This window comes from Equus przewalskii, chromosome 31 (genome assembly GCF_037783145.1).
Source record: "Equus przewalskii isolate Varuska chromosome 31, EquPr2, whole genome shotgun sequence".
Classification (NCBI taxonomy): domain Eukaryota; kingdom Metazoa; phylum Chordata; class Mammalia; order Perissodactyla; family Equidae; genus Equus; species Equus przewalskii.
In genome coordinates this window covers 28,704,903-28,732,798 of record NC_091861.1, presented here as the reverse complement: position 1 = coordinate 28,732,798, position 27,896 = coordinate 28,704,903, and the positions used below count along the sequence as shown (strand labels likewise).

Below are 27,896 nucleotides of genomic sequence, written 5' to 3'. Positions count from 1 at the left end.
GTGTATTCTTCGTTGTGGGTTCCTCTAGTTGTGGCATGTGGGACGCTGCCTCAGCGTGGTCTGACGAGCAGTGCCATGTCCGCGCCCAGGATTCGAACCGACGAAACACTGGGCCGCCTGCAGCGGAGCGCGCGAACTTAACCACTCAGCCACGGGGCCAGCCCCTAGGGCGGCCCCAGTTCTTGATGTGTTAACCCTGGGTCTGCAGGGGAAGCCGCGGCCCCGGGTTTGTGAGAGATCCATGCTACGGATGCTCTTCAACGAGGTCTTGGCCAATCGCTCAGACGGTGACTTCAAACCGGGCCTAAAATCGCAAAAGATAGTGGCAACGCACCCGGGGGACCACAGACATTCCAAGTGGGAAAAAAAGCTCAGGTCGGGCCCCTGGAAAGCTGCTTGTTTGTTTTTAACCTTTTCTATCTATTTATCTATTTTTGATGAACTTTTTGGAAACTGTCTTAAAATGAGAGAAAAAATTCCAAGTCTCGGTTCCAAGAACCTTGTCCCCTGAACCATTTGAGAGTAAACTGCTGGTCTTACATCACCACCCGACTCCTCCATTGTTTATTTCCCATGGTCAGAATGTTCTACACACGACCACAACCCTCACGGTCAGAACACAGACACTAACACATTCTGTCACTTAGAACTGTATTCTTTCCAAGTTTGGCTACTCGGCTGTGGTGTCTTTTACTGCAGAGAATCCTGCTTGGGCCCATGGATGCATTTACTTGTCCTGTCTCTGCCTAGATTTTTTTTTTTTTTTTTTTTTTGGTGAGGAAGATTGGCCCTGAGCTAAAATCTGTGCCAGTCTTCCTCTACCTTGTATGTGAGATGTCGCCACAGCATGGCTCATGAGCGGTGTGTAGGTCTGCGCCTGGGATCCGAACCTGTGAGCTCTGGGCCGCCAAAGCGGAGCACACGAACTTAACTGCTACGCCACCAGGCCAGCTGCCCTAGATAATTTTTTAAATGCAGACATGCTCTTGGCCATCTGGAACGTTGTATACGGTGTCAGACCTCAGAAGGTAACTTCAATAACCTCGAAAGTGAAGAGAAGGTTGAGTGATCAGCCTCATGGTCCATGACACCCCTGAGCATCCGGGTCCTGTGTAGACAAGCGTGCTTTGAGATCCTGAGAGGTGGCAGCTTCAAGAACTGAAGGGGATGTTCATTTTGGACATCAAAATCCTTCGTAAATCAAAGCCCCCTCGGAGCAGGCCCTGCATGGGGGGAGCCTGCGTTGTTGCCGTGGACCCCTGCTGCCCTGGGGTACCAGGAGGTGGCCAGCAGACCCCCACTGGAACAGAGCTGCCTCAGGAGCCTGCCCAGCATCAGCCATAGCCCTTGATGGTCTGAGCATCTCTGGCCGGGGCTGGCCGTCCCCGCCTGCAGCCCTGCGGACTGCGGATGGTTCTAAGCTGAAGTCCTGGGGGCGAGGGAGTGGCCTGGGTTCGCCCAATGCAGGAAGGAAACAGCTTCTCCCCGGGGGTCCTGCTAACAGGAAGCAGCTGGGAGGAGTGGGGAGCTGAGGGGCCTCACCCTGCACAGCTGTCGGGCTCCAGGCCCACCTCTCCTGCCCTTTCAGTCTGACCTTCCTCCCCGGGGCCTGTCATTCACGCCCAGTGACCCAGAGGAACCTTCAGAAACTTCCGTGTGTGCAAGAGGCACAGCTGGACTGTCAGACCAGACAGACACCCTGGGGAAGAGACGGCTCAACAAGCAGCTTGAGGACCCGGAGACCCCGCCACGGGGCCCTCCCTCCTGAGCACACGCGTAGGGACGGGCCCCGTGCAGATGTGTGATGCTTGTGTCATCTTGTGAATCCTTACGACAGCCTCACGTGGCGTGGAAGATTAACAATCCTATTTGACAGATGAGGAAACGGAGGCCAAGGAGGTGAGACCGCGTGCCTCAGTGCCCCAGGCATCCTAAAACCCACCTCCGCCTGAGCCCACTGTGCAGTCGGTGTGTTCCGGGTCACTCGTGTTCATGCAGCCATGGAGGCCCTCCCTGGAAACGTACCAGACCCAAACATGGCCAGACATGCCACTGCCCAAAACCCAGAGGGAACAGACACAGCATCCAACAGGGATTCAGGATGCGGCCTTGGGAAGTGGGGGCGGTGCTGATGTTGTGCGAACCAGCAGGCTTTGAGCATCATGGGATGCAGAGTTCCAGGGGTCCAGGGTTCTGGGATTGGCAGCCCAGATCTACCCACAGGAAGCTGCCAACTAGAGACAAGAGGAGGTGCCCCCAGGACCACATCTGCACAAGGGGCAGCTGTGGGCAGGAGGAGCAGTGGGGGGCCCTCAGCAAACACCCCTGGACCTTTTCACTCCAACCTCCACGGTCTCCCCTCTCCTTGCCAGCCTAGCACGCCCACACTCCACGTCCTCCTTTCGCACGAGGCCCAGGCAGCCCATGACAGCGTGGCACCCAGGCACTCAGAGATGGTCAGGTGGCTCGCTCTGCACTGCACGGTCCCAACGGAGGAAGACGGTGAGACACAGCTGGGCCACACAGCTGGTCAGAGCATGCGGTGAGGGGCAGTTCCCCTGGTTTCGCCTCTCACGTGCGTCCGTCACCTTTGCTGTGTACCATACAGAGAAAGGCCACTCCAGAAGTGCCACCAGGGACCTCACAAACATGATGAGTGTGAGGTCTTGGGTGTAGATGTGACTGGGAAAGCAGGCACCTACGGACTGGGCGGAAGCCGCAGCCTCTTGAGGCTGGACGCTGGCCAAGCTGGGTGTGAAAAGAGACCCAGGGAGCCATAAGCTCCGTCTCCATGTGCCTCCGACGCCTGGGGCACATCAATGCTGTCTATACACACGGTGGATCCTCATGACTGGTTGGACCAGAGGGACCCCTCGCTGAGCACTGTCGCCAGGAGGACTAACAGGTGGCAGAGCCCATCCAGCTGCTCCTCTCCAGCCCTGCACCTGGAAGCCCATCTCCCCCTGAGTGGAGCGTGGACCCCATTAACCTCTGCAGGGCCCAGCTCATGCCCTCAAGTCGGGGGGACAGCCCCATCAGAAAAAACAGCACAGGTGACCAACAGAAGGGGCTCCCCGCGGACAGGGCGGGGTGTTTGTCAGCTCCCTGCCGCTGACGGCCATCCCACGTGTCAGGCAGGAAGGGCTGGGCATGGGAGGGTGCCATCCTGGTTTCCAAAAGCCACCCAGTGCGAGATCCTAATCAGGGTCCCGTGAAGCGCAGCTGGTGACCTCTTTTGTGTTCCGGTGGCTGGGGAGGGGCTAACTTCCAAAACACCCGCTAATGGAGTCATCCCTGTGTGGTTTGTGGGTTACAAGTGAGAAGGGGTCCTAGACAGTTGAACAAATTATGGTATTCCCATACGAAAGAACGCTAAAAATGATGTGCACAGAGCTTCAATGCGGATGGAAAAGGCCTGAGCTAATATTGGGCAAAAAACACCAAATTGTATGCAGAGTATGACACCAACAGAGACAAACTTGCCTTAAAAAAAGAGAAAAGAATAAAAGGAAGTGTCATTGGCGTTTGCTTCTGGAGTGGGGGATTATGCCTACACAAGGATTTTTAATTTTCCTATGATAAGCTCCAGTAATCAGGAAAAAGAACAAGACTTGTGAAAATTTCGGGGGAATAAGGAAGCACGGTTGGGGAGCCTGTGGTGCACACTGCTGTCTCCCAAGGGAAGAGGGGGTCTGCGTGTGTTTGCACGCGGGCAGGGGAAGACAGCGCGGGGTGTGATGCTAGTGTGGCCTCAGGCAGAGGGGTGGGCTGCCCGGGGTGGGGGTGGTGGCAAGCCCTGAGGGGTACCCCTGGGCACTGCAGGGCCAGGGGAGCCGAGAGTTGGGGAGGGGGGTGAGGGTGGGGTGGGCGCAGTAGGATGCCTTCCTGGAGGTGGCGGGCCCCAAGTAGGCCTCCAAAGTGACCTGGGATGGAGGTGGGGCTGTGGGAGTTCCATGGGGCACAGGAAGGGGTCCTCAGGGAGCAACAGGAGTGTGGGGAGGGGTGGCCTGCCTCTGGGGCAGAGGGCGGGGGAGGCCCCTGGAGCCCCTGGGAAGAGTCTGGATTTGATGGACAGCTCAGTGCTGTTGTGGGGGGAGGAGGAGCAGGCAGGATCTGAAAGAAAGGAGCAGACAGAGCCTGGAAAAGCAGGCGGGTGGCTGCCTTTCAAACTGGCCTTGTAAAGAAACTTCGAGAGGAGAGGTGCCGAGGGGCATTTGGGTGCTAATTTCTGGTTCAGTTCAGTGAACTGGGGGTGGAGAGTGTCTGGCGCCAATGCTGATGAAGTGCTGACCTGAAGCCACCAGGCCCCTACCGGTCAAATCCACCTCCTCAAGCGGCCTGGGGTCCTGCCTCCAACTGCGTGGGCCTCAGTTTCCCCCCCGAGAGGCAGGGGGTGGGTGATAGCCCCTCTATTATCCTCGGGTCTCAGGGGCTCTGCTAATAAAAATGATTGTAAAACGCTCTGCAAATAGCGGGGCCGCCTCACAAGGAGGCAATTCTTTCCCACAGAGGGGGCTCAGTTCCGGCAGGGGTCTGCTTGGGACCTCTCTGCCCTGGAAGAAGGGGCCCTTCTGTTCCCTCGCGATCTCGATGAATGCCACGTCCCTGGGACAGCCAGGGGCCGGGCCCCGTGCCCGCGGCTGGCAGCCGCCTGCGCCCAGACAAGGGGAACTCTGTGTGTCTCTGGGCCGGAGTCAGAGCTGCCAAGATCACGGTCAGCTTCGCCTCTGACGGTGGAGGAAACCGAGGCCCCGGGAGGGAGAGTGACAGAGGGCTCAGCGGAAACTGGGACCCGCACCTTCTCCCTTAGAAAAGCGGTGTTAATAACTCACGTCGTGATGGTGACAGCGACAGCCAGATATTCAGTAGGCCCTTAGTACGTGTTGGTCACTTTACACACATCATCTTTTTTTTACATCTGTTTATTCCTCCCAACATCCCTCTGTGCTGGGGACCGTTACCAACCCCTGCGGTTGGCAGAATAATGGATCCCAAAGACGTCCAGCCCTGACGCTCAGAACCTGTGAACGTGTCACCTTAAATGGCAGAAGGGCCTTTGCAGGTGTGACAGAGGTCAAGGACCTGGAGACGGGGGGTTAGCCTGGATTGTGCAGGTGGGCCTGATCTGATCGCACGAATCCTGAAAAGCCGAGGCCCTTTGCTGGCTGCAGAGACCCCGGAGAGGGAGCGTGAGAGGGGCTGAACCAGCTGCTGCTGGCTTTGAAACAGAGCAAGGGACCAAAGAACAAGGGGCCTCAAGAGGCTGGAAAAGGCAGGGAACAGACTCCCCAGGAGCCTCCGGGAGGAACCAGCCCCGCCGACACCCTGACTACAGCCACTAAAACCCTGTCGGACTCTGACCTCCGTGGCTGTAAGATGATGCATCTCTGTGGTTCTAAGCTACTGGGTTTGGGCTTATTTCAGGAAACTGAGACGCTCCCCTTTTGTAGCTGAGGACGCTGATCCTCAGGACGGGTAAAGCCAGACACCAGAAAGCAGAGGAGCCCAGATCGAACCACACTCCTTCCCAAGTAGGGCAGGACCACCCCGGGGTGCCACACCTGTGAGAGGGCTGAGGAACACACCGTGCCGAAGAGATTCGGGTCCCAGCCCAGTCGGCCCTCCTGCAAAGCTTCGGCCTGTCACCCCACAGCATTCTGCTTCCTGCAGCGCTTTCACACGCCACCTCACTCACCCTCACAGCGCCCGTGGAAGTGGGGACCAATGCCCTCATTTTGCAGACAAGGAAACTGAGGCTCAGAGAAGTGGGGCGTTGGGCACGGAGTCACAGGTGGCCTCGTCCGGCCCAGAGCACACACTCCTGGCCTCCGATCCCAGATTCTGGGTTCCTCCGTACTCCAGGTTTGGAGGGGGTCCTGGGGTTCACCTTGCTGCAACTGGGGCACTTGAAGCCAACGTTTGGGGTGCCACAGCCCCCACCAAGCAGCATCTTGGGGTTAGCAGTGTCATACACCTTCCTCTGGCCCAGATCCAACAACATCTCCAGCCTGCGCCACACCAGAGAAAACCACACCGGGACGATGACACCTCAGGGAAGGGAGCTGACGCCCCTCTGCTGCCCAGGCTGGGGCCCAGGGTCCCAAGGCTCTTTGAGGGGACATCCCTCTGGGGACAGATGTTTCCTTTGAGGCACAGGAGGAGTGAGGCAGGACAGCAATCAACCTCTGAGTATCCTGTCACCTCTTAATTAGTCTGTCACTTCCCCCAGAGCCCCCCCCCCCCGCCCATGGGACTTCACCGCAAGACCAGGAAAGCTCAATCAGGGGACCCAGGCGGCCCTAATCCTCATAACCGCCCATTCTGGCGAGAACTGTGTACACAGCACTTGCGTACGCATGACCTCATGGGTCCGCCTCACCCTGAGCTGTCACGAGCTCCACTTTGCAGAAGAAGAAACTGATGCTCAGACAGATCCTGGATCTGGAGACCAGCCAGGATGGAGGGTCCAGGATCCAGACTAAGGTATTTGACTTCAGAGCCCACCTTCCTTCCTGGGGACTTGCTGGTTCCCTTATGGACAGACCCCAAAGACAGGACCTGCCCCACTCGCCCCGGGCTGCCCCTCTCGAGGCCAGCTCCCCTCCACCCACCCCAGCCCAGGACGGGGCACGAACAGCCCAGGAGTTCCCCTGAGCTCAGACGGAAAGGGGCGCCCATGGCCGGCTCTCACATGTTCCCAGGACGACCTGCTCACTGGCCCTGCCAGCATCCCTCCGTCTTTGCCGGCTGAGGTGCAGCTGTGCCCCAGCGGAGGGCACTGAGCGGCCCAGCTGCCGAGGGGATGCTGCGACGGAGGCTGAGTCATGGAGCCTGGAATCTGAAGCCTTCCAGGCCTGCAGCCATCCCAGCCAACTGCACATCTGCCCTCCAGATGTCCCCACTCCAGGAACACCTCCTGCCAGCGCGGACCCCGTACCAGGTCACGAGGCACACCCAACCTTAGAAAAGGGCCTTTGGGGCCTACCAGGTACACGGCCTTCGGTACCGGCCCTCGGGGGCCGATGAACAATCTCAGACCTAATCGCCCTGATCCTCAGCGCCTCTGTTCCCACCTTGAAAGTCTGATCCACAGCCCTGCTTGCTGCCTAAGAGCCTGAGTGTGGGCGCTCCCAGTCTGATGGAGGAAACACGGCCTGCCTGCAGAGAGCTCCCAGTCTGATGGAGGAAACATGGTCCTGCCTGCAGAGAGCTCCCAGTCTGACGGAGGAAACACGGCCTGCCTGCAGAGAGCTCCCAGTCTGACGGAGGAAACACGGCCTGCCTGCAGAGAGCTCCCAGTCTGACGGAGGAAACACGGCCTGCCTGCAGAGAGCTCCCAGTCTGACGGAGGAAACACGGCCTGCCTGCAGAGAGCTCCCAGTCTGACGGAGGAAACACGGCCTGCCTGCAGAGAGCTCCCAGTCTGACGGAGGAAACACGGCCTGCCTGCAGAGAGCTCCCAGTCAGATGGAGGAAACAGGGCCTTGCCTGCAGAGAGCTCCCAGTCTGATGGAGGAAACAGGGCCTTGCCTGCAGAGAGCTCCCAGTCTGATGGAGGAAACACGGCCTGCCTGCAGAGAGCTCCCAGTCTGACGGAGGAAACACGGCCTGCCTGCAGAGAGCTCCCAGTCTGATGGAGGAAACACGGCCTGCCTGCAGAGAGCTCCCAGTCTGACGGAGGAAACACGGCCTGCCTGCAGAGAGCTCCCAGTCAGATGGAGGAAACAGGGCCTTGCCTGCAGAGAGCTCCCAGTCAGATGGAGGAAACAGGGCCTTGCCTGCAGAGAGCTCCCAGTCTGATGGAGGAAACATGGTCCTGCCTGCAGAGAGCTCCCAGTCTGACGGAGGAAACACGGCCTGCCTGCAGAGAGCTCCCAGTCTGACGGAGGAAACACGGCCTGCATGCAGAGAGCTCCCAGTCTGACGGAGGAAACACGGCCTGCCTGCAGAGAGCTCCCAGTCTGACGGAGGAAACACGGCCTGCCTGCAGAGAGCTCCCAGTCTGACGGAGGAAACACGGCCTGCATGCAGAGAGCTCCCAGTCTGACGGAGGAAACACGACCTGCCTGCAGAGAGCTCCCAGTCTGACGGAGGAAACACGGCCTGCCTGCAGAGAGCTCCCAGTCTGACGGAGGAAACACGGCCTGCCTGCAGAGAGCTCCCAGTCTGACGGAGGAAACACGGCCTGCCTGCAGAGAGCTCCCAGTCTGACGGAGGAAACACGGCCTGCCTGCAGAGAGCTCCCAGTCTGATGGAGGAAACGTGGTCCTGCCTGCAGAGAGCTCCCAGTCTGACGGAGGAAACACGGCCTGCCTGCAGAGAGCTCCCAGTCTGACGGAGGAAACACGGCCTGCCTGCAGAGAGCTCCCAGTCTGACGGAGGAAACACGGCCTGCCTGCAGAGAGCTCCCAGTCTGACGGAGGAAACACGGCCTGCCTGCAGAGAGCTCCCAGTCTGACGGAGGAAACACGGCCTGCCTGCAGAGAGCTCCCAGTCTGACGGAGGAAACACGGCCTGCCTGCAGAGAGCTCCCAGTCTGACGGAGGAAACACGGCCTGCATGCAGAGAGCTCCCAGTCTGACGGAGGAAACATGGCCTGCATGCAGAGAGCTCCCAGTCTGACGGAGGAAACATGGCCTGCCTGCAGAGAGCTCCCAGTCTGATGGAGGAAACATGGCCTGCCTGCAGAGAGCTCCCAGTCTGATGGAGGAAACACGCCCTGCCTGCAGAGAGCTCCCAGTCTGATGGAGGAAACACGCCCTGCCTGCAGAGAGCTCCCAGTCTGATGGGCAAGGCACAGTTGCTGACTTCAAGAGGCCCAAGGATGAGTGGGGAAATACTTGCCCCCCCCATTAAATCCCAAACCGATGGGGGAGACAGAGCCCTGCCTCCAGGGAGCCCACAGTCTGATAGGGGAGGCAGTTCTGTCCCGGGGGAGTTTCCAATGTCTGGAACAAAGGACTCAGAAGAAAAACCCAGAACCACAGATGATGGAACGTGAAGCTGACTATTACTGAGTGCCTATCAGGATCCAGCTACTTTACGAGTTTAATCTTCGTTAATCTTCACAATAAGCTCATTTACAGTCCAGGAAATGAAAGCGGGTGGGGAGTGACCCACCTGGAAAGGAGCAGCCCCAGGATTCAGCCCCGGTGCGCGCCCGGGTCCTGCTTTCGCACCACCCCACGCACGATGGGCAGATGGAGTCACCTTGCTTTCCCACGGCACCCTTTAGGCTGGGAGCTACAGCTCCTTCCCATCTGCTCGTCACCATGCTTGCAATGGGAAGAAATTACATTTAGGACCATCTCCTTGGTGGGCAACATCCCACTGTCCTAGCAGCGAGCGGGGCTGCCAACACTGTCCCTTTAAAACAAAGAGACAGGCCACAGCACAGCTGCAGTCCTGCCCCCGTGAGCTCTGCCCACCCAGAGGCGCCTGTGGTCAAGGCAGGGACTCTTTGGGGTCCCAGAAGATTCTGAGCACCAGGCCCCACCCCAGGCTGGCCCCAGGCCAGTCCCTAGATGAGCGCACTGCTCAACCTCTGGAAAGAATAATGACTGGGGAGCGCGGTAGGAAAGCCTATCGCAGTGGAGAACGCAACAGAAATGCTGAATATGTTCCCCGACCCCACTGTCTGTTCTGTGGCACCCGGGGCTTGCCTGAAGCAGCAGCCTGGCCTTCCCTGGGAGGCCTCGGGGCTCCTGGCACAGATCCTGAAGATCTATCCCAGGAAAGGGCTCTGCGGAGAGGGGAAGGCAGAAATGCTGCCACGCGGCAACCGCCATCCAGACGGTAGAGACCTCAGTTTCTTCCCATGGGAACAGGGCCCTGAAGGAATGGGAGACAGGATTTCCTTACATCCCTGCCTCTCTGGGACTGTTCTGGGGCAAGGAACTCAGGGCCCAAGGCCAACCCCAGCTCCTCCTCTGCCTCACCCTGGAGTGTGTCTTCCCCTCGGCACCCGGAGCCGCCCAGATGCAGGGTCACTGGGCTCTGGCCGGTTGGCCGCTGGCCCGGGAAGCCCAAGGCTAGGCCAGGGGTGGTTTGGGGAGCCCTCTGTCTATCTCCAACAGGGCAAGTTGTCCTGGACTGGCAGAAGGGTGATGCTGAGGGCGGAGGGAGGGCTGGCCCTGGCTAAGGGCCTCATAAGCAAAGGGGAGAACCTTCCAGAAGGGGAAGCCAGGCTGGAGAACCTTTGACCTTTTGCTCTTGCCAACCAGTAGCATCCTAGCCTGCTCCATATCCTGTCACCCAAGGTACCTAACGGGCTTTACATCCGCAAAAACGAAGCCTAAAGGGGAGAAGGAAGAATGTTGTTTTTCTGGTGGGGAGGGTGGTGGTTAGCGGTGGATGGAACCAAAACCAAGATTAAGAGACTTTTTTTGATACCACCCAGCAAACTGGAGGCACACACAGCTCTGCTCCCCGCCTGCCTCTGAAGCTCCTCGCTGACCCGCCCTGATTGGGCGTCCCACACAGTGCAGGCCCGCCCGCCCCGGAGCCCCCTGCCCCAGACTCTCCTCCTGTCTGGAGAGGAGGGGCCACACACAGGGCCTGCGGCCCCAGCCCGAAGGACGCGGAGCTGCCCGCCGCCTGCCCGGGAGAGGAGGGCGTGGGGACGTGGCTGGCTTCTGCTGGGCAATTGCCCCCTCTGGTGGTGGCGCAGGGAAGATGCAAGGACATGCAGACAAAGGGCGAACTGGGCCCTCTCTCCGTTTCCCAGAATCCCTCTCCGCGGCCTTCATTTAGCATCCTCTGGCGGATGCACCAGGCCGTGCCAGAGAGAAGTGGACAGACACCGCCTTGCTCCGGAGGGCTTGTAAAGGAAACCCACCCAGAGAGAGGAGGCCAAGCCCCCATCACACTCCAGCTCCTGCGACCCGCCCTGAAGGGCAGACCTGCTCCCCCTGCCCACGCGGGTGGCCCCGGGCATCGTCCAGCCACACTTCTCACTCCCTCAACTCACACCTCCCGGCTCTCCTGGTGGGAGAAACCAACGTTGCCTCAGGGTCCTCTGCCCCCCACCCCACACCCAGGCTTGGAGGCAGCAGCTGCTGGAAGAGTCCCTGTGTCTGATGGTCCACAGCGGGGTGCCAGTCTCCAGTGTCGGATCCTGCAAGGGTATGTGTCCAGTCTCTCCACCTGGCCGGGGAGCTTCCCAAGGGCAGGAGATGATGGATCAGAGACGAGGGTTATGGGGACCCATGTCAGCCGACACTTTATAGTCACCATCTCACTGATGCCTCTCGGCAGGCCTGAGCTGGAAGGACTGTGCAGAACCCCCAATTATAGCGAGGAAGCTCAGGCTCCGGGAGGTCTCGGGGCTGGACCAAGAGCTGCCACTGTCTGTGTGCCTGGCACCGGGCTGAGTGTGTATAAGGGTCATCTCACCTCACACCCGTCCAGTGAGCCGAGTTCACATGATCCCCATCGTCCAGATGAAGGCACTGAGGGGGCAGATACAGAATTTGCACAATGTCGCACCCCTAGAAAGTGGCCGATGAGAGGAACCCTGTTCCATCTCACCCTTTCCTTATCCCTATTTTTTTGGAGGGCCAGGCCTCCTCCTTCCTGCCCCCCAGGCCCCTACACAGGGCTCCACACCACCTCAGACACTGCCCAGCGCCAGGCAGCTTCCTTTCCATGGCCCCAAGGAGTCCTTTTGCCCTGCTCCAGCAAGCCCCAGGAACTACACATGCCTCCACATCCCTCTACGCCTATCGGAACAAAACCCACACTTGCCAGCATTTCTCAGCATCATTCAGTAAAGGGACTAGATCCCAGCCGGCCATTCCTGGACTGTAATTCCTTATTCTTCCCAGCCTAGGAGGCGTGGGCAAGGCGGTCCTCAGTTTACCCACCTGAAAACTGGGAAGATCCAGAAATACCCCCTACCGTGGATTACCAGCAGGGGAGGCTGTAAGTGAGCATGTTGAGGGGGGTGGCTGGATGACATCTGCCCTCAGTCTACCTCGGGCTGATCCGGGGGACCTCGGGCCAAGGAGCAGCTTTGTAAGCGATCTCCCTGTGGAGCGTTAACATCCTCTAATGGCGGCCCCATAAATCGTCGGATGTGTTTTTGGGCACAAACGCACCGGGACACATCTGACCGTCATCCTGTGGGCCGGGCCCAGGGACCCAGGGACACGCACACCCCAACCTTCTGTCTTTCTTCCAAGACCACTCTGCGCCGTTGCACAGAAAGGGGAGCGCAGAGGCCGGAATTTGCCCAGATTCCTCAGAGGCCCCCGGGACCCTGCCTCACCCAGCCTGGCTGAATGGTCGGGGCTGAAATGTGGCATTTCAACAGCACTGTTGGTGGTGTGGGAATCTCGACTTGACACCAAAGCTGACTTCTCTGGGGCTTCCTAACAGACACGACAACCCATTTTTATCTCAGTCTCCTCCAGCCACCAGGGGGGCCTGTGGTCTGGCAGGATCCTGGAGGAGGGCTGGGAACCGGGCGTCAGGGCTCCCGGCCCGGCTGACTCACCATGTCCCCTGCCCCGGGGGGTGAGCCCGCTGGTCTGAGCTGTCGCCTGTGGCATCTGACACTGCAGAGACTCAGCGGGATTCAGCGTCTGTGTCCACGGGGAGGACTAATGATTTCCAGGGCTCTTCAAGGAGATGGCACTTGAGACCCCAACGTGCTTTCAACACAGGAGCTGGGACGACAGTGCTCTCTCCTGGCAGGAGAGGGCAATTCTCCGGAGAGTGGGCTCAGGGACCAGCCCGCTCCTGAGACACCCCTGGAGGCCCAGGTGGACAAAGGATGGGGCCAGGAGAGCAGAGGGGAGGGGTCCAAGATTTCTCAGCCCTGCCTGGAACGCCCACCTCCCCCGCCTGCACACCCATTCTTTTTTAAAGATTGGCACCTGGGCTAACAACTGTTGCCAATCTTTTTTTTTTTTTCTGCTTTATCTCCCCAAACCCCCCCATACACAGTTGTATATATCTTAGTTGCAGGTCCTTCTAGTTGTGGGATGTGGGACGCCGCCTCAACGTGGCCTGACGAACGGTGCCATGTCCGCGCCCAGGATCTGAACCCTGGGCCGCTGCAGCGGAGCACGCAAACTTAACCACTCGGCCACGGAGCCGGCCCCTGCACACCCATTCTTTGCCTGACTTGATTCCCACACCCCCAGCAGCGCTCACTTCTCAGGAGGCCTCTCCTGCCCCCTCAGCGCTGAGACCCCTCTGTCCCCACCCTGCCCTGAGCTGCCTCTGCTGCACCTGTTACAAAGGGGGCGCAGGCGCGGGCTTGCACACCGACCCGTGTTTGTCACCGGGCCTTAGACCGCTTGTCCTCGCACCCAGCACCGCCCCGAGCTGAGGCCAGTGTCGAGTGAATGAATGGCGGGCTCAGCGAGGGAACGAGGGGGCCCTCTCTATGCTTTCCCTCGACCCAACTCCCAGGTCTTTTAGCCCAAGACCCTCCCGGCCTTTTCCAGAGCCGTTCTCCTGAGGTTCTTGAGTGGCAGACCCCTGGCTCTGCCCCAGAAGCTGGCACTAAACCCACACCTGACCCCCCCCCCCCCCAGGGCCCTTCCTCCAGCGCCCGGGAACCCAGCTGGCTCTGAATCCTTCCCACCCCCCTTTTCTGGCCTCCTTTCCGGAAACACCTTTTTCCTGCCTCGTGAGGCCACTGTGTTTCCTGCACAGGAAGAGGCCACTGGATTCGAGGGTCCTATTTAAAGCAGGCGTCCCTCCTTCCAGGTGAGGGTCGAGGGCCCAGGGGGTGCAGACAGAAGATGCTCAGGACTGTCCAGGGTCCCAGACAGCAGGGGACAGAAGCTGGGTCCCCATACGAGGGGCACGTAGAGGAAGCATCTTCTGATAGTCACACTGGCCCCCTCTCCCGACTTCCCCCACGTGTGTTAGTGACCCCCAGCTCTGCCAGGTCCCCGACTCGAAACCTCAGAACCTTAGAGGCAGAGTAACAGGATTCAGACCGGAGACGACCCGGGAGACCAAACCGACGAGGAAACAGAGACCCAGAGGGAAAAAGAGATTTGAGCCAGGGCCCACAGGAAGAAAAGCAGGTTCCCAAGCTAAAACGCCCCCTGTGCCCCTCGAGCCCGACACAGTGACAGAGGACTCCACACGCATTGCCTCCTTCTGTCCCACGAGGCAGGTGGTATGTTATGGGCTGAACTGTTGTCACCAAAAAAGACAGTGGAAACACGAACCCCCAGTATCTCAGAACGTGGCCTTATTTGGAAATAGGGTCGCGGGAATGCAATTAGTTAAGATGAGGTCACAGTGGAGCAGGGTGTCCTCATACGAAGAGGGAAGTCTGGACACAGACACACACAGAGGGGAGACGCTGTGAAGACCCAAGAGAAGACGGCCACGTAATGATGGAGGCAGAGACCGGAGCGAGGCAGCGACCAGCCAGGGCACGCCAAGGATTGCCGGGAAGCAGCGGCAGCTCGAAGCAGCAGGGCCAGACTCCCCACTCCAGGTCCCAGACGGGGCAGGGCCCTGCCGACACCTCAATCGCAGACTTGCAGCTTCTGCAGTGAGACCATACATTCCTGTTGTGTTAAAGCCACCCAGTTAGCTGCAGTGTGTTACGAGAGTCGTAGGCAGCGGGTACACGGTGTTAGACCTATTGACAGAGGGGACGCAGAGACTAGCGTGGGGTGAATGTGTTCCTGGGTCACCCACCAAGAGACGCGGCAGGCACTCGACTCAGGGCTGACTCGAGTCCAGAGCTCTTCCACAGAGACTGCGCTCCCTGGACTCCTCCCGCCTGTGTCCTGCCCACCTTCCCGTCATCGACTCCTGGCGGGTTTTCCTTTGTGAAAAGTCTTCCCCACCCTCTCTTCCTTTCCTTTCCCAGCAGGGCCGCCCACGTGCGGACATTCCACGTCAGGAACGGGACAGCCAATCTGCTGGCCCGACGCTTTCTCTTGCAACCCATCGTTCATTCGACACCTCTTTCTCTAGTGCCACCGTGTGCCAGGTTCTGGGCGAGGTGCTGGGGTCCCCTCGGCAAGCAGAGCTGACGCAGCTCGTATTCCTGTTAAACCAGCGCTTCATTGAGTCACCTCCCTGCCCCAAGCCTGCCGCGTCTCCCCCGGTTCCAGACTGAAGTCCTGCACGTGCGTCCCCCGTTCCCCGCACATGGGGCCAGATGCTCCTGCCGTCGAGATGCGCCAGCTCACTCAGAGCAGAGAACAGCTTTCTGTCTTAGCGGGAAGCCAGCGGCCTCTCTACCAGTGATCTGAGCTTTCTAGCTCCGGGCGGTAAAGGCGGCTCCCCGTCCACGGAGGAGAGAAGAGGCGCCGTGGGAAGTGGTCTGGGAACAGAGAGGTGGCTCTGCACACTTCACAGACTTCCAGCTCATCCTCACTCTCACCCCCCTGGCAGGTACCCTCCCGATGCCAGGCGGACGGAAATCCCAGCCACCGAGAGCTTCCTCATAAACAAACTGGTGCGTTCCAACATCAGAAATGAAAAGGACCAACTACGTCATTCGACGTGGGCAAATCTCCGAAACGAGTACGCCGAGCTCAAGCAGCAAGACACAAAATAGAATGTGCCCTGTGATTCCGCCGGCACGAAGTCCGAGAGCAGACCCCGCTAATCTAGTGATGAAAATGAGAACCGCGACTTGGTCGGGGAGGTGTCATGACCGGGAGGGGCGGGAGGGAACCCCTGGGCCATGGAAATGCTCTGTATCTGGGTTGCAAAGGGCATTCATCTGTCGAAATGCATCCGGCTGGACAGTTAAGATTCATGCGTTTCCCTGTTTGCAAATTATTGCCCAGTTAAAAATACAATGGGATGGGGCCGGCCCAGTGGCGCAGCGGTTAAGTGCACACGTTCTGCTTCGGTAGCCCGGGGTTCGCCAGTTGGGATCCCCAGTGTGGACATGGCACCGCTTGGCAAGCCATGCTGTGGTAGGCAGCCCACATATAAAGTAGAATAAGATGGGCACGGATGTTAGCTCAGGGCCAGTCTTCCTCAGCAAAAAGAGGAGGATTGGCAGCAGTTAGCTCAGGGCTAATCTTCCTCAAAAAAAACCCCAAAAAACGATAGGATGGAAAAAGAAAGAAGAGAAAGGGATCCCTCCATCCCAGCTGGAGGGAAGGTGCACTGATGAAGGTGAGGAGACGGGTCCCTCTACCCTTTTCTCGATCTGGAATCTTCCTCGGGCTCTGCTCAGCCCCCGGCCGGGCTCAGGCAGCGGCCCAGCTCTCTCCACAAAGAGGCAGATGGAAGCACACAGAGAAGGCAGCCCCGGCCCACGGGCCACTGAGCATGGCTCCTTCTGATCCGAGAAGGGCCTTCTGCCTCCAGGACTCGCCCTCCCTGGTGCCTTGCTCCATGGAGACGGCCCCAGCCTGCATTTTGGCTCGAGGGCTGAGTTCCTCACTTCCAGTCTCCCACCTCCCCATATACCGTGTCTCAGCCACATCTGCGACTTCTCCTTCCGAGGCCGGCGCTATTTATAATGCCCTGGAAGCACAGCCGGGGCCAGATAATAGGCAGCCTTTTGCCAAACAAAACCCCAGGCCTCTCCACTCCCCACACCCCTGAGAGGCTTGCAGTCTGGAGCCCAGTGGGGCCCAGAGGGACCATACATCTCAGAGCCGGCACCTCTCCCAGCCCGTCCGTCTGACCCTCAGACAGAGAAGCATTTCCCCCGTCTGGGACATAAACACCCCCTTTGGGGATGAATCCACCCTGAAGCGTCGTCTGCAGGGCCGGGGAGCCGACTGTCTGCAGCATCCTTGGCTCTGCTCCGTCGCCCGGCCTAGCCAGCATTTACCCTCCAGGGACCAAGTGCGGTGAGCCACGGGGGCATCAAGATCCAGATGGTGACAATGACCAACATTCGCTTTGCACCAGATGGTGTTCAACATCTCTAGGACGATCCTCACGACGCTGTGGGGTAGGTTTTACCGGTGGGCAAACTGCAGCTCAGGGAGGTCGCGGGACCCCAGGGTAGGCCGACTCCAGAGCCCGTGCCATCTTCTCCCACGCAGTGTCAAGGAGCAGCCGAGGGGGCAGGGAGGTGGCCTCTGAGCAAGCCAGGGAAACTCAGGAGTGAGGGCGGCCCAGGGCGAAGGAAACGGGAGGACACTCATGGCTGCCTGTCACTTAAGGACAAACTTATCCCTTACCGCCCGCCCCCACGCTGAGGAATCAATGAGGAAATACTTCCTGAGCCCCTACGATGTGCCAGCACCCAGTCAGGCCACTTCCAGCTCCCAGGCCAGCCAAGCGCGGCCTCGCGGCCTCTCCTCTGCCCCGGGCGGCCTCTCCCAGGCCATATCAGCACACCAGCCCCCGCCCACCCCGGGCCCCAGCCCCGCCACCCCAGACACAGAGACCCTTGTCTGCCGCTGGATGTGGGTGCGGCATTGTCACGGCCTCTGCGGCCAGCTCAGCAATGGCCCTTCCCGCCAACTTCCCACGGCCACCCCAACCCTGTGGTCATCTTCTGGGCCTCCCTAGTGGCCTCCAATTTCTCTCTGGCCACGGCCAGCCAGAGGAAGTGGGGAGATGACTCAGAGAGGTGTGATGTGGCCTGAACAGACGCATCGTGTGGGGACATTTGTAAGGAGGCGGGCGACAGGCAACAGAGGGAGGTGTGGGTCTCAGAAGAGACGTGTAAATAGGGAGGGGCCGGCTTATTAGGTCCAGACCAGCCGAAAAGCAAAAAAACCCCAGCAGATTGCCAGCCTCACACAGGCCTAAATTCATGCCCAACAGTTATTTTCAACTCTGAGGAGAAAATGAGAAACAGAACTCAAAATATAACACTTCTGCATTGCTCCTTTGACTGTGTAAAATTAGCCGGAGTGGTAAAATTGATGTACTTTGAAGTAGCTTTTATTGAAAGACAGATCTGAAAGACTTGTCAAAACAAATGCAATAGCGAAATTAATAATAAAAACTCACTGTGATTTTTGCATTTGCAGAACAGATATGACATCTGTAGTTAAGGCCGGTTACTGACGCTGCCCACCTCTGCTCTCTAAGGCCCCCTGTGTACTGGAAAGGACAAAGATCAAGGGTCAGGGTTCGTCACCTGACTCCCTGAAGCTGTGTGGCTTTGGGCAAGTTACTGAACCTCTCTGAGTCCTGTTTTCACAATTGGCAGAAAGGGGAATGTCTGTCCTGCCACCTCACGGGGTTGCTATGAAGAGTGAATGAGTGTTGGATGAAACATCGCTCGGCAAGGGTGGTACACTGCACTGGAGCAACCTTCGCACGATGGGCCTGACAAAGGCTGTGATGGGAGGGCGGGATCTGGGTCTTGGGACTTCCGCTGCGCTCAGCTGTGCTCTCGGGGTCTGGCGGTGACCGCCCAGAGCGGTGTGGGTCTCAATCACGCACCCCCCCAGATCTCAGGGGCCCCATGTGCTCCCCCCACCTGCTCCTGGGACAGAAGGCCCCGGGCCAAGGAGCTTCTCAGGGGCCGATGGAAGACAACGTCACGGGGTCCAAAATCCAAAAATAAAGCTGCAAAACTGACACGAATCCAGGTCTAATCAAACATCTGTAAGACGTAATGTCGTGTCAATGGCATCGACATTTAAATTTAGTTTTCCTAAGAATTCATTCTATTTGAAAATAACCTGCGGGTAACATTTTTCTCACATCACAAGAATTTCTGCCTATGTCCAGGGTTACCAAGAAATAGCCAATTTTAAATTATTAAGAAATGAGGCGCCAATGTGCAATCACTTTGGGAAGCGAAATTATAAAAATTTTTACAACAAAAATATGAACACGTCCTGTGGGGTGTGGGGCGTCCTCCTGGGGTGCCGTGTCCCGGGCACGCCCAGCGGGCGCCTGGGGCTGACGACGCGCTCTCGCTTCGGCTCCGCATTGCGGAGTGGCTCCCAGGCCCCGCTTTCTGTCCTGTCCTCGCTCCGGGTTCAGGAGCCAGGACGTCTGCGCTGACTATGGGTGGTCACCGTCCCACTGAACAGAAGACCCGACGAGAACAGCAACAGTGTCCCGTCCCACCTCTTCCCAGCTCCACCCTACTGCCCAGACCCACATAATTCCAGATCATCTATTAACGACTCGAGTCCTGTTTTGTCCCCTTTAGACAATATCCGTCATTTCCCAACAAAATAGTTGGAAATACGCATAGGTCAGTTATGCTAAACCCATCTCTCTTTCTCCTTCTATTCCTCCCAGTATTGGGTTTTAGTTCCGCTTATTGGTTATTTTGTACCTTGAACCCTAAAATTTGGTTCCTTGTTTTATAACACTGGGACAGAGTTTTTTGGGTTTTTTTTCCCTTGAGGAAGATTAGCCCTGAGCTGACATCTGCTGCCAATCCTCCTCTTTTTGCTGAGGAAGACTGGCCCTAAGCTAACATCTGTACCCATCTTCCTCTACTTTATATGTGGGACGCCTACCACAAGCACGGCTTGATAAGCGGTGCATAGGTCCACGCCTGGGATCTGAATTGGCGAACCCCAGGCCACTGAAGCGGAACGTGTGAACTTAACCGCCGCGCCACCGGGCCGGCCCCTGGGACAGACTCTCTTGAGTCCCCTCTGAGGTGAGCGTCCTGGGGCCTGTCCTTCCCTCTTTTCGCCTCCTTCTCACCGGCAGTCCGAGCCGCCATTTACAGTCAGCCAGCAATGGCCACAACCACGTGGGGACTACCTGAAGGTTACTGGTGAACGTCACTTACATTCCCAACACCCATACGGACGAACGTCACTTACATTAACTTGACTGTGTAAATAGCGTGTAATACCAGCCTCGGAGGGCCTCAGTCCCTCTTTCCTCATCTGTAAAGGGGGGACGACACAGCCTGTCCTGACGCCTCACACGACAAGGAGACGAGGACAAGGAAAGAGAACGACCCTTAGAAGGCTTTCTGTGAACAGAAATTATTTTTCTATTTCCACGACCCCCAGCGCAGAGTGGTGACAATGGCTCACACCATCAGACAAACGGACGAACGCTCTGCGCCTGGATTTCTCCACCAGGAGGACGGGCGGACACTGGGACCCATCTCGCTAGGTGCCTGTCCAGATTAAACGAAATAATTAAACGGATGTGCTCGCATTCAGGGCCTCACGACCCCACTTTCAGGCACCACGGCCTCATTTTCCTTCTTCTGGGAGAGAAAACTCAGTTCAGGTCTCGCCCCAGCAGGCTGCGGTTGAGAAGAATGCGCGGCGTTCTCTAAAGAGCATTTGGGGGACAACTGGGAGATCTGAACACGACCCATATATTAAATAATTCTGTTCAACCCACCCTCACCGGGGGTGATTATGGGCCTGTGGTTATGTGGGAGAATGTCCTCGTTCTTAGGAAATGCACGCGAAGTATTTCAGGGTTAAGCACCACGATGTCAGCAAATTATTTTCAAATGGCTCAGGAAAGTTTTATGCTATAGTATCCGGACGTGTAGGTGGACAGGGCAGTGTGGCAAAAAGGCAAAAATCGGCGAATCCAGACCCTCACTGGACGATCTTCCACTTTCTCTGCCCATTTGACATTTTTCAAAATAAAACCTTGTGCAGAAAAAACCCTCGCAATGTTGGCGGCACCGTGGCCGTCCTGCAGCCTTCCTCACCCCCCCCACCCCCCACCCCGGGGATCAGGTGCAGCCCTGCCACTGCGGCTTCCACAGCCCGACCCAGGGAGCGGCACAGCTTTGCTGACAGCTTCCTAAAGCCCCGTGTGACACGGACCGTGCCCAGGAGGTGGTGGGGAGCACGTGGTGGTGCGGGGCGCCCCGGGCGATGAAACCTTCCTCCTGGGGCTTCGTGGGGGAGTACGAGGGACGGGACAGAACGTCCCCAGATGAGACACAGGCAGGCAGCTGCCGGCTTCGGGTCCTGGCTTTGGCCCCTCCTCCGGGTGTCGACAGCTGTCCGTCCTTTGTTAGGAGGAGAGCAGGACGGGGACAGTTGGCATCTCCGCGCGGCAGAACCCAGACGCTCCTTCGCAGTCAACTCAATTATCTGCGCCAGCGAGCCGGGACGAGGCGCTGCTGATGGACTCCAGCAGCCCTTTGCCGAGAACCGTCCTCCGCCAGACCTGACGACGTCCGCGAGAAATTAGGCGACGCCGAAACAAACCCAAACAGCTCAAAAACAAGCAGTCAAAAGCAGACGAGGCCTCTCACGGCTTCACGCCTTCCTGTTCCCGTCCCGGCCCTCGTGGCCCGGCTCTCGGGTTGTATGGGGCGATCCGTATTGGAAAAAAAAGCTGCTCTGCCTCTCTGATGACGGGCGGTCTGCCCAGGGATACGCTGTGCCAGGCAGCTCCCCGCCTGAGCGCGGCACCTCACTGTGGACACGACACATTCGAACGGACGTGACCGTCCTCGCCGCTTCTCAGGGTGGTAGCACCACAAGGAGGAGAATGTGGCCTTTACGGGGCTCCCATCACCGACCCAGGGCGGGTCTTGCATGTTCTCACTTGATTCACGTGGTCCCTCTCTGACTTACTTCCAAAGTCGCCAGATCCCAGGAATCACTGAGGTGGGGCACGGGGGGTGGCGAGCAGACAAGGTGGGAAACCTTGTCTTACGAGGAAGGCGTTTTCATCCACCACCTCCTGGGGAAGACACTGACTCTCTGAGAGGCTCCGTGGCCTGCCTCGGGTCACACAGCACTAATGATGTCAATGCGGAGAGCATCACTGCAATTGCTAAGATTTGCTGGATACTCAACGTGAGCTAAGGGCTTTCCAGGCAAAGTCAAGATCTGAACCTTGACCCCCCCATCTGGCTCATTTCATGATCCAGATTCCTACTATTACATCATACATCTTCCCAGAAAATACTCAAGAACACGTCCAGTGAAGAGTATCTGGAGGAAATAGAGCTGCTGAGAGCAGGGAGGAAAGGATGGGCCGGTGCACGGAGCTGTCTCCACCCGCTGAGGGGCTGTCCCGGGCCGGGGCAGTCACCCTCCCTCTGATGGTTTATTTTGAATATCCCCCACTTTATCGGAGGATGTCTTCTGGAGAAGCCCGTTCACCTGCAGGTATCTCTCAGCCATGACAGATTAACACGGGGAGGCACTCTGAAGGAAGAGCTGGGTCCAAATAAGGAATAAGACGGTTTGAACAGACTGTTGTGGGAAGTTCCCCAGCACAGCGGGGGTCCGAGCGGGATGACCCCTGGTGGGATGTGTTACAGGGAACTGACACAGCTGAAAAAGAATAAAATAGGGCTGCGTGACAGTGAAGGTCCTTTCCAACTCTGAAAGTTCACTTCTACAGAAGTTGGCATTTATTCTATTTACAAATGGATTTAGAATCAGGGAAGGATGTAAAGTGGGTCAGTCTTACTGTCCAGATGGGACGGAACTGCGTCATTGAAAGCTCCGACCAGGCAAGGTTTCCAGGGAGTAAATCAGCTGAACTACTGAGGAGTCGTCCCCTTACTGTGCATCAGAATCACGGAGGGAGGTTTTTTTTTTTTTTTTTTTGTGAGGAAGATTGGCCCTGAGCTAACATGCATTGTTAATCTTCCTCTTTTTTCTTGAGGAAGATTGCCACTGAGCTAACATCTGTGCCAGTCTTCCTCTGTTTTGTGTGTGGGACGCTGCCACATGTGTAGGTCTGCACCCAGGATTCGAATCTGCAAACCCTGGGCCACCAAAGCAGAAAGCGTGAACCTAACCACTACACCACCCACTGGGCCGGCCTGATGGAGGGAGCTTTTAAAAACAACAGATGGGGGGCCAGCCCCATGGCCAAGTGATTAAATTCACGCACTCTGCTTCAGCGGCCCAGGGTTTTGCTGGTTCAAATCCTGGGCGCGGACCTAGCACTGCTCATCAAGCCACACGAAGGCAGCATCCCACATGCCACAACTGGAAGGACCCACAATTAAAAACACACAACTATGTTCTGGGGGGACTCTGGGGAGAAGGAGGAAAAAAAAATAGAGGAAGATGGGCACAGATGTTAGCTCAGGGCCAATCTTCCTCAGCAAAAAGAGGAGGATGTTAGCTCAGGGCTAATCTTCCTCTAAAATATAATAAAATAAAATTTTTTAAAAAATAAAAATAAAATAAACACAAACAACAGATAGGCAGCTGCATGCCAAACCCAAACGAAGCTGGATCTCACGGGGTGGGCCCAGGAACGAGGAACTTTCAAAAGCTCCCCAGGTGACTCTGATGCGCGGCCACGCTGGAGAAGCCCCAAGTCGGAGAAAATGAAGCTCGGGCTGAGGCAGATCTTGCTGCCTCTGAGTCAGTCCCTCTCCACGTCCGGGCCGAGCATCTCTGACATGGTGACGGTTGTTGAGTGACTGTGAGTGAGGAAGATCCAAACCGAACTCCCTCTAGGATGCTCCCTCTGGAAGCAGGAGAGGTCCCTTAAGTCTTCAATGCCTCGAAGTCCTGACTTCTCTAGTGATTCAGAGTTTTCACAAATTCATGGAGACAGAAAGGAGAGGGAAGGTTGCCGGGGCCGGGGTTGTGGGGAACGGGGGGTCCCCAGTTAATGGGGACAGAGTTTTAGTTTGGGAACCTAAACTTCCAACTTTCCAAGTTTGGGAACTTTGAACAAGCTCTGGAGGTGGATGGGGATGATAGCTATAGAACAAAGTGAGCGTACTTAACGCCGCTGAATTACACTCTCAAAAGCGATTGAAGTGGTCAATTTTATCTTATGTATATTTTACCACAATGAACATTTTTTAACGTTTAAAGTACAGTAACCATAAAGAAAAACATAATAAACACGCATCAACCCACCCACCCCAGGGCGGAACGTTAGCACTTTGTCAAATTTTCTTCAGTCTTTTTAAATAAAGGAAATGAAACTTTACAGATTTAAAAAAAAAAAAAAAAAAAAGCTTTCAGAGACAGATTTATCCCAGGAATGTAAGGGTAATTCAACCAAAGAAAAACAATTAATGTAAGGTACCAGAACGCGTGATTATCTGAATGGACGCAGAAAAAGCATTTGACAAAACCCCACACTCCTTCGAGATAAAAAAACACTTAGAAAGTTGGGAAAGGAAGGGAATTTCCTTAACGTGATCAAGTGCTTTTATGAAAAGCCCGCAGCAAACATCATACCCAATGATGAAAGACTGAGAGCTTTTCCCCTAAGATCAGGAACAAGACAAGGGTGCCCACTCTCCACCACAGCTCCATGCTGTGCTGGAAGTCCTTGCCAGAGCAATCAGGCAGGAAAAAGAAATAACAGGGACCCGAAATGGAAAAGAGGTAAAACTGTCTCTGTTCACAGTCGACACGATCCAATATGCAGAAAATCCCAAAGAATCCACTCGCAAAAGAAAACTACTGGAGCTAATAAACACATTCAGCCAAGTTTCAGGGCTACGAGATCAACACACAAAAAAAGGAGTTGTTTCTACACGCCAGCAATGAACCATCCAGAAAAGAAATTAAGCAAACAAGCGCGTTGACAAAAGCTTTCAGAGCGGCTGAGGACTCTCGGAACGGTCTCACAGTCCCCTGGAGTGGAAACATCTTGTTATTAACGGTCCTCCGAGGAGGCACGTGTATCAGCACCCTTAATTCCTCATGCATATCAGTGCACCTCAGATTAAAATTAAATAGAGCAAATGCATTTGATGGGGGCAGTGGTGCAGGCTGCACGACATGTGTCAGACGCAGAACCACAGCCACAGGCAGGTCAGAGGGGCGTGGGTCTCAGCCACCCTGCCTCCCTTCACGTCTCAGGAGTCACAAGAAGCTGGGAAGCAAAAACCCCAGGCCCCTCGGAGGAAATCAGGCCAGAGTCAGCCTTCCCAGAGGATGAGGGAACACATCAGACCCAGGAATCTGTTTACTGAAGAGGGACCATTTCACTTGCAAAGTTGGTGGGTTTTTTTTTTAAGTTGAAGAAGGAACTAAAAGTGTTTTTAATTACTGTTTTGTGACTAGGGGCCAGGAAGATGAAGTGTTTGCCAAGTATTGCCACATTTCTTGGTTCTCCATGTTCCAGAGAGCCTCAGAGCTGGTAGCTGGTTCCATCACAGAGACAGCTCCCCGTTCCCCTTGTTTCTGTTCCTCTCTCCTGCCAACAGCCAAGCAACATCTGCTGAGATCTATGGGGGGGGGTGGGGGGGACAGTCTAGGGAAGTGATCTGCTGGGAGGGGATGAGACCTGGACCCGGAGCCAGGAGCCCTCGTTCTAGGCTGGCTCCTGCAGCCCGGCAGTGGGGCTCGGAGCCCCTCCCCTCCCTCTGAAGGCCTTGTTCTCCTCTATAAAGGAGAGGAGGGCAGGGCAGGGCTTGGAGGGGAAGCGATCCTTTTGACGTTGACATCCTACTTTTTCTAAAGCCCAAACCCTTTAAGAATTCAAAAGAACTTTAAAAGAAGAGGGAAGTGACATGGACCGAAAATTGAAAGATGAAGAGAGAGAGACATTTTAAAAGATGGACAAGGGGTTCCCCCCTCCCCGGCCTGTCTTGTCAACTGGGACAAAGACAAGCTGACACCAGAGGCCCAGAGGACTCAGGAGGAGCCAGACTGGGTGAGGGAAGGGAAAACAGCAACCCTCATTTTAGTGTCCCCGGGCCAGGGCTCCCCAAGGAGATCCCGGAAAAGGCACAACTCAACCTCATTATGGACCACGTTTTGAGGGGGGAAAATGGGGAGTGGAGGTCAGTCAGTTACCGAAGAATGAATAAATGAGCACCTGAGTTGGAGGGGAGGCCCCCGGGGGGTACTCAGGTTTTTTCCAATTCTATTAATTCAGCATTTAGAAAGTGCCTACTACGTGCTGGGGTTGTGGGTGGTCAGACAGCACACCTGGCTGGAAGTCATTCACAGGGAGAGAAGGCATATGCACCAATACCCAAGTGTCTAAAGCACAAAGCAGAAGGGGAACCTTGCCCCATGGAGCTCAGAGCAGGGCTGCTCCCTCGGCACCCCGGAAGTTCCAGAAACCTACCCTGGAGGCTGGAGCACAGATTTAAAAAGCCTTCTCACGCCCCCAGCCTCAGTCATCTTCCCCAGCTTCATTCCACAGAAGCAAAAAACACCAAGACAGAGGAGGGGATCCTCTTGCCCTCTGATGATCCAGGTCGTTAGCAACACAGGCTGAGCCGGAACTGCAGGCTGATGAAAACGTCCCCTAGAACCCCACAGCGAAGGCGGGCACCTCTATAGGGCTCGTGTAGGGGAGGAACCCGTGGTGGCCGCTATTCCCGTCTCCCTTCCCACTTCAGTCCCAAAGACGCACCAACCAAACCTCAAAGCAGGATAGAAAAATGCAACAGCAGCCCGGAGTCACAGGTAGCATGCGCCCACCCAAGGGAGGCCAGGGTCTCCGGGCCGCAGCTCCGCCTCCTCGGGGAGGGTTCTTTGTGTGAAGTCGGGCTGCCCCGTCCGAAGCGAGCGGCAGGGGACACCGTGCAGCGGGAACAAGACGCGCCACCAGACGAAAACCCGGGCAAGCCCTGTGCTCTAGGAGAGCGAAGGGGGCGGCAGGCTTCTGGGCATTGAATTTGAACGAGCCAATGGCCTCCCAATGGTTGAAACAGGAAGCCAGATAAACAGCATGTTATCAGGGGGTTCCGGCGCTTCCCCTGAGCCGGCGCCAGCTGCGCCCCGTGGCCGTCCTAACAAAGTCCCATTGACTCACCAGCTGATTTTCCTGTGCTGGGCTCCGGGGGACAAGGAGCCCTCTCTGCTGGATGGACGTCAGCCCTGCACACCGCCCCCCAGCCCCCATCCTATCCTCCCGCCTCTGCCCTCCGCCGACGGGGCCGACCCTTTATCCCATGGCCGGTTTCTATCAGCCCTGAGGACAGAAGGGACCACAGGGCCCTCGCACCGGGCGCCCTCAGGTGAGCTCCCCGGGTTCACCACCCTCTTGGTTCTCCTCCCTCCCGCGTCCCCCGGGGACGCTTTCTCTGGGCGGACGCCAAAGAGGACAGCCTCGGGGGGCCTGGCGGGAGGTGCTCCTCCGCGCATTCCGGGGCCCAGGGAACATTTTCCGCAACGGCCCGCAAGGTCACCTGCCCCAGCTGTGCCGCTCGCTCCGCTGGGACGGGAGAAGGTGCGGGTAACGGTGTGTGTGATAACGTAGCACCTGATGTCTGTCTATAGGATCGCAACACACTTGAAGCCGCAGGTATTTCACAGCAAGGGAAACTGAGGCTCAGAAAGGTTGGAGTTGAGAAGCCCGAAGGGACGTCTAGACGCACACCTCCCCGGGAGCCGCCAGCCCCTCGGTTGTTACCCCAGCGCCTCTCGGAGCGCGAGCGCGGCCTCAGCTCCGCGCGCGCCAGGCTCCCCTACCCGGGCTCCGTCCCGGCCCGCAGGACCCGCCAGCCGATCCCCGCAGAGTGCGGAGCGGCGGCCCGGGTCCCCGCGCCCGCTACCCTCCCGCCGGGCCACCCGCCCCGCGGCCGCGACCACCCCGCCGGGCCACTCACCCGCGCGCCCGCCCCCCGGGCTCCGGTGCGCGCCGCCTCCTCCGCGCAGGGCCGCGCATCCCCCGCGCAGCGCCGCGGCCGGGCGCCCTCTCCGCGCGCTGGGAAGTTTCCCGGCCCGGCCCGGCCGCCCCGCGCTCGGGGCTCGGCGTCCGCCGCGCGCTCCGCCCACCGCGAGCAGGAGGCGGCGCCCCGCGCAGAGTGTGTCCCGGCCGGGCGGAGCCTCGTGACCCGCAGCCCCAGGCACACGCCGCCGCCCGCCGGGGAGGGGGCCCGACAGGAGTGCCGGGGAGGGGGGTCCTGGGAGGGGGTCCTGGGAGGGGGGCTGAGGGCTAGGGGTCCTGGGAGGGGGGCCAGAGGAGGGGGCCCCACTCGGAGCGCCCTCACTGTGCTCCCCGCCTCTGGGAAGTGTGACCCGCGGACGGGTGGAGGCGTGGGTCCCTTCCAACCTCGGTCATGGGAGAGCTATTCCCGACGCCTTTCCTGCGTTCGCCTCCCTGGCCTCAGAAAGGCTGCTGCTCGA

The 27,896-nt window shown here is 57.5% G+C and overlaps 1 protein-coding gene across 5 annotated transcripts in view; it reads right to left on the bottom strand.

The window, feature by feature from the left end:
• NAV1 (neuron navigator 1) overlaps window positions 1-27,533 on the bottom strand; it is a 233,416-nt gene extending 205,883 nt beyond the window's left edge. For 2 of the 5 annotated variants that reach the window (XM_070602358.1, XM_070602361.1), the window contains exon 1: window positions 17,920-17,986. In XM_070602358.1, coding sequence (XP_070458459.1) covers window positions 17,920-17,953 — 34 coding nt within the window. In that variant the 5' untranslated portion in view covers window positions 17,954-17,986. Of the gene's footprint in view, window positions 1-17,919; window positions 17,988-27,376 lie in introns of those variants that run through there. The other 3 variants (XM_070602362.1, XM_070602360.1, XM_070602363.1) reach the window with 3 other exon arrangements.
• Between the last annotated feature and the right edge of the window lie 363 nt (window positions 27,534-27,896).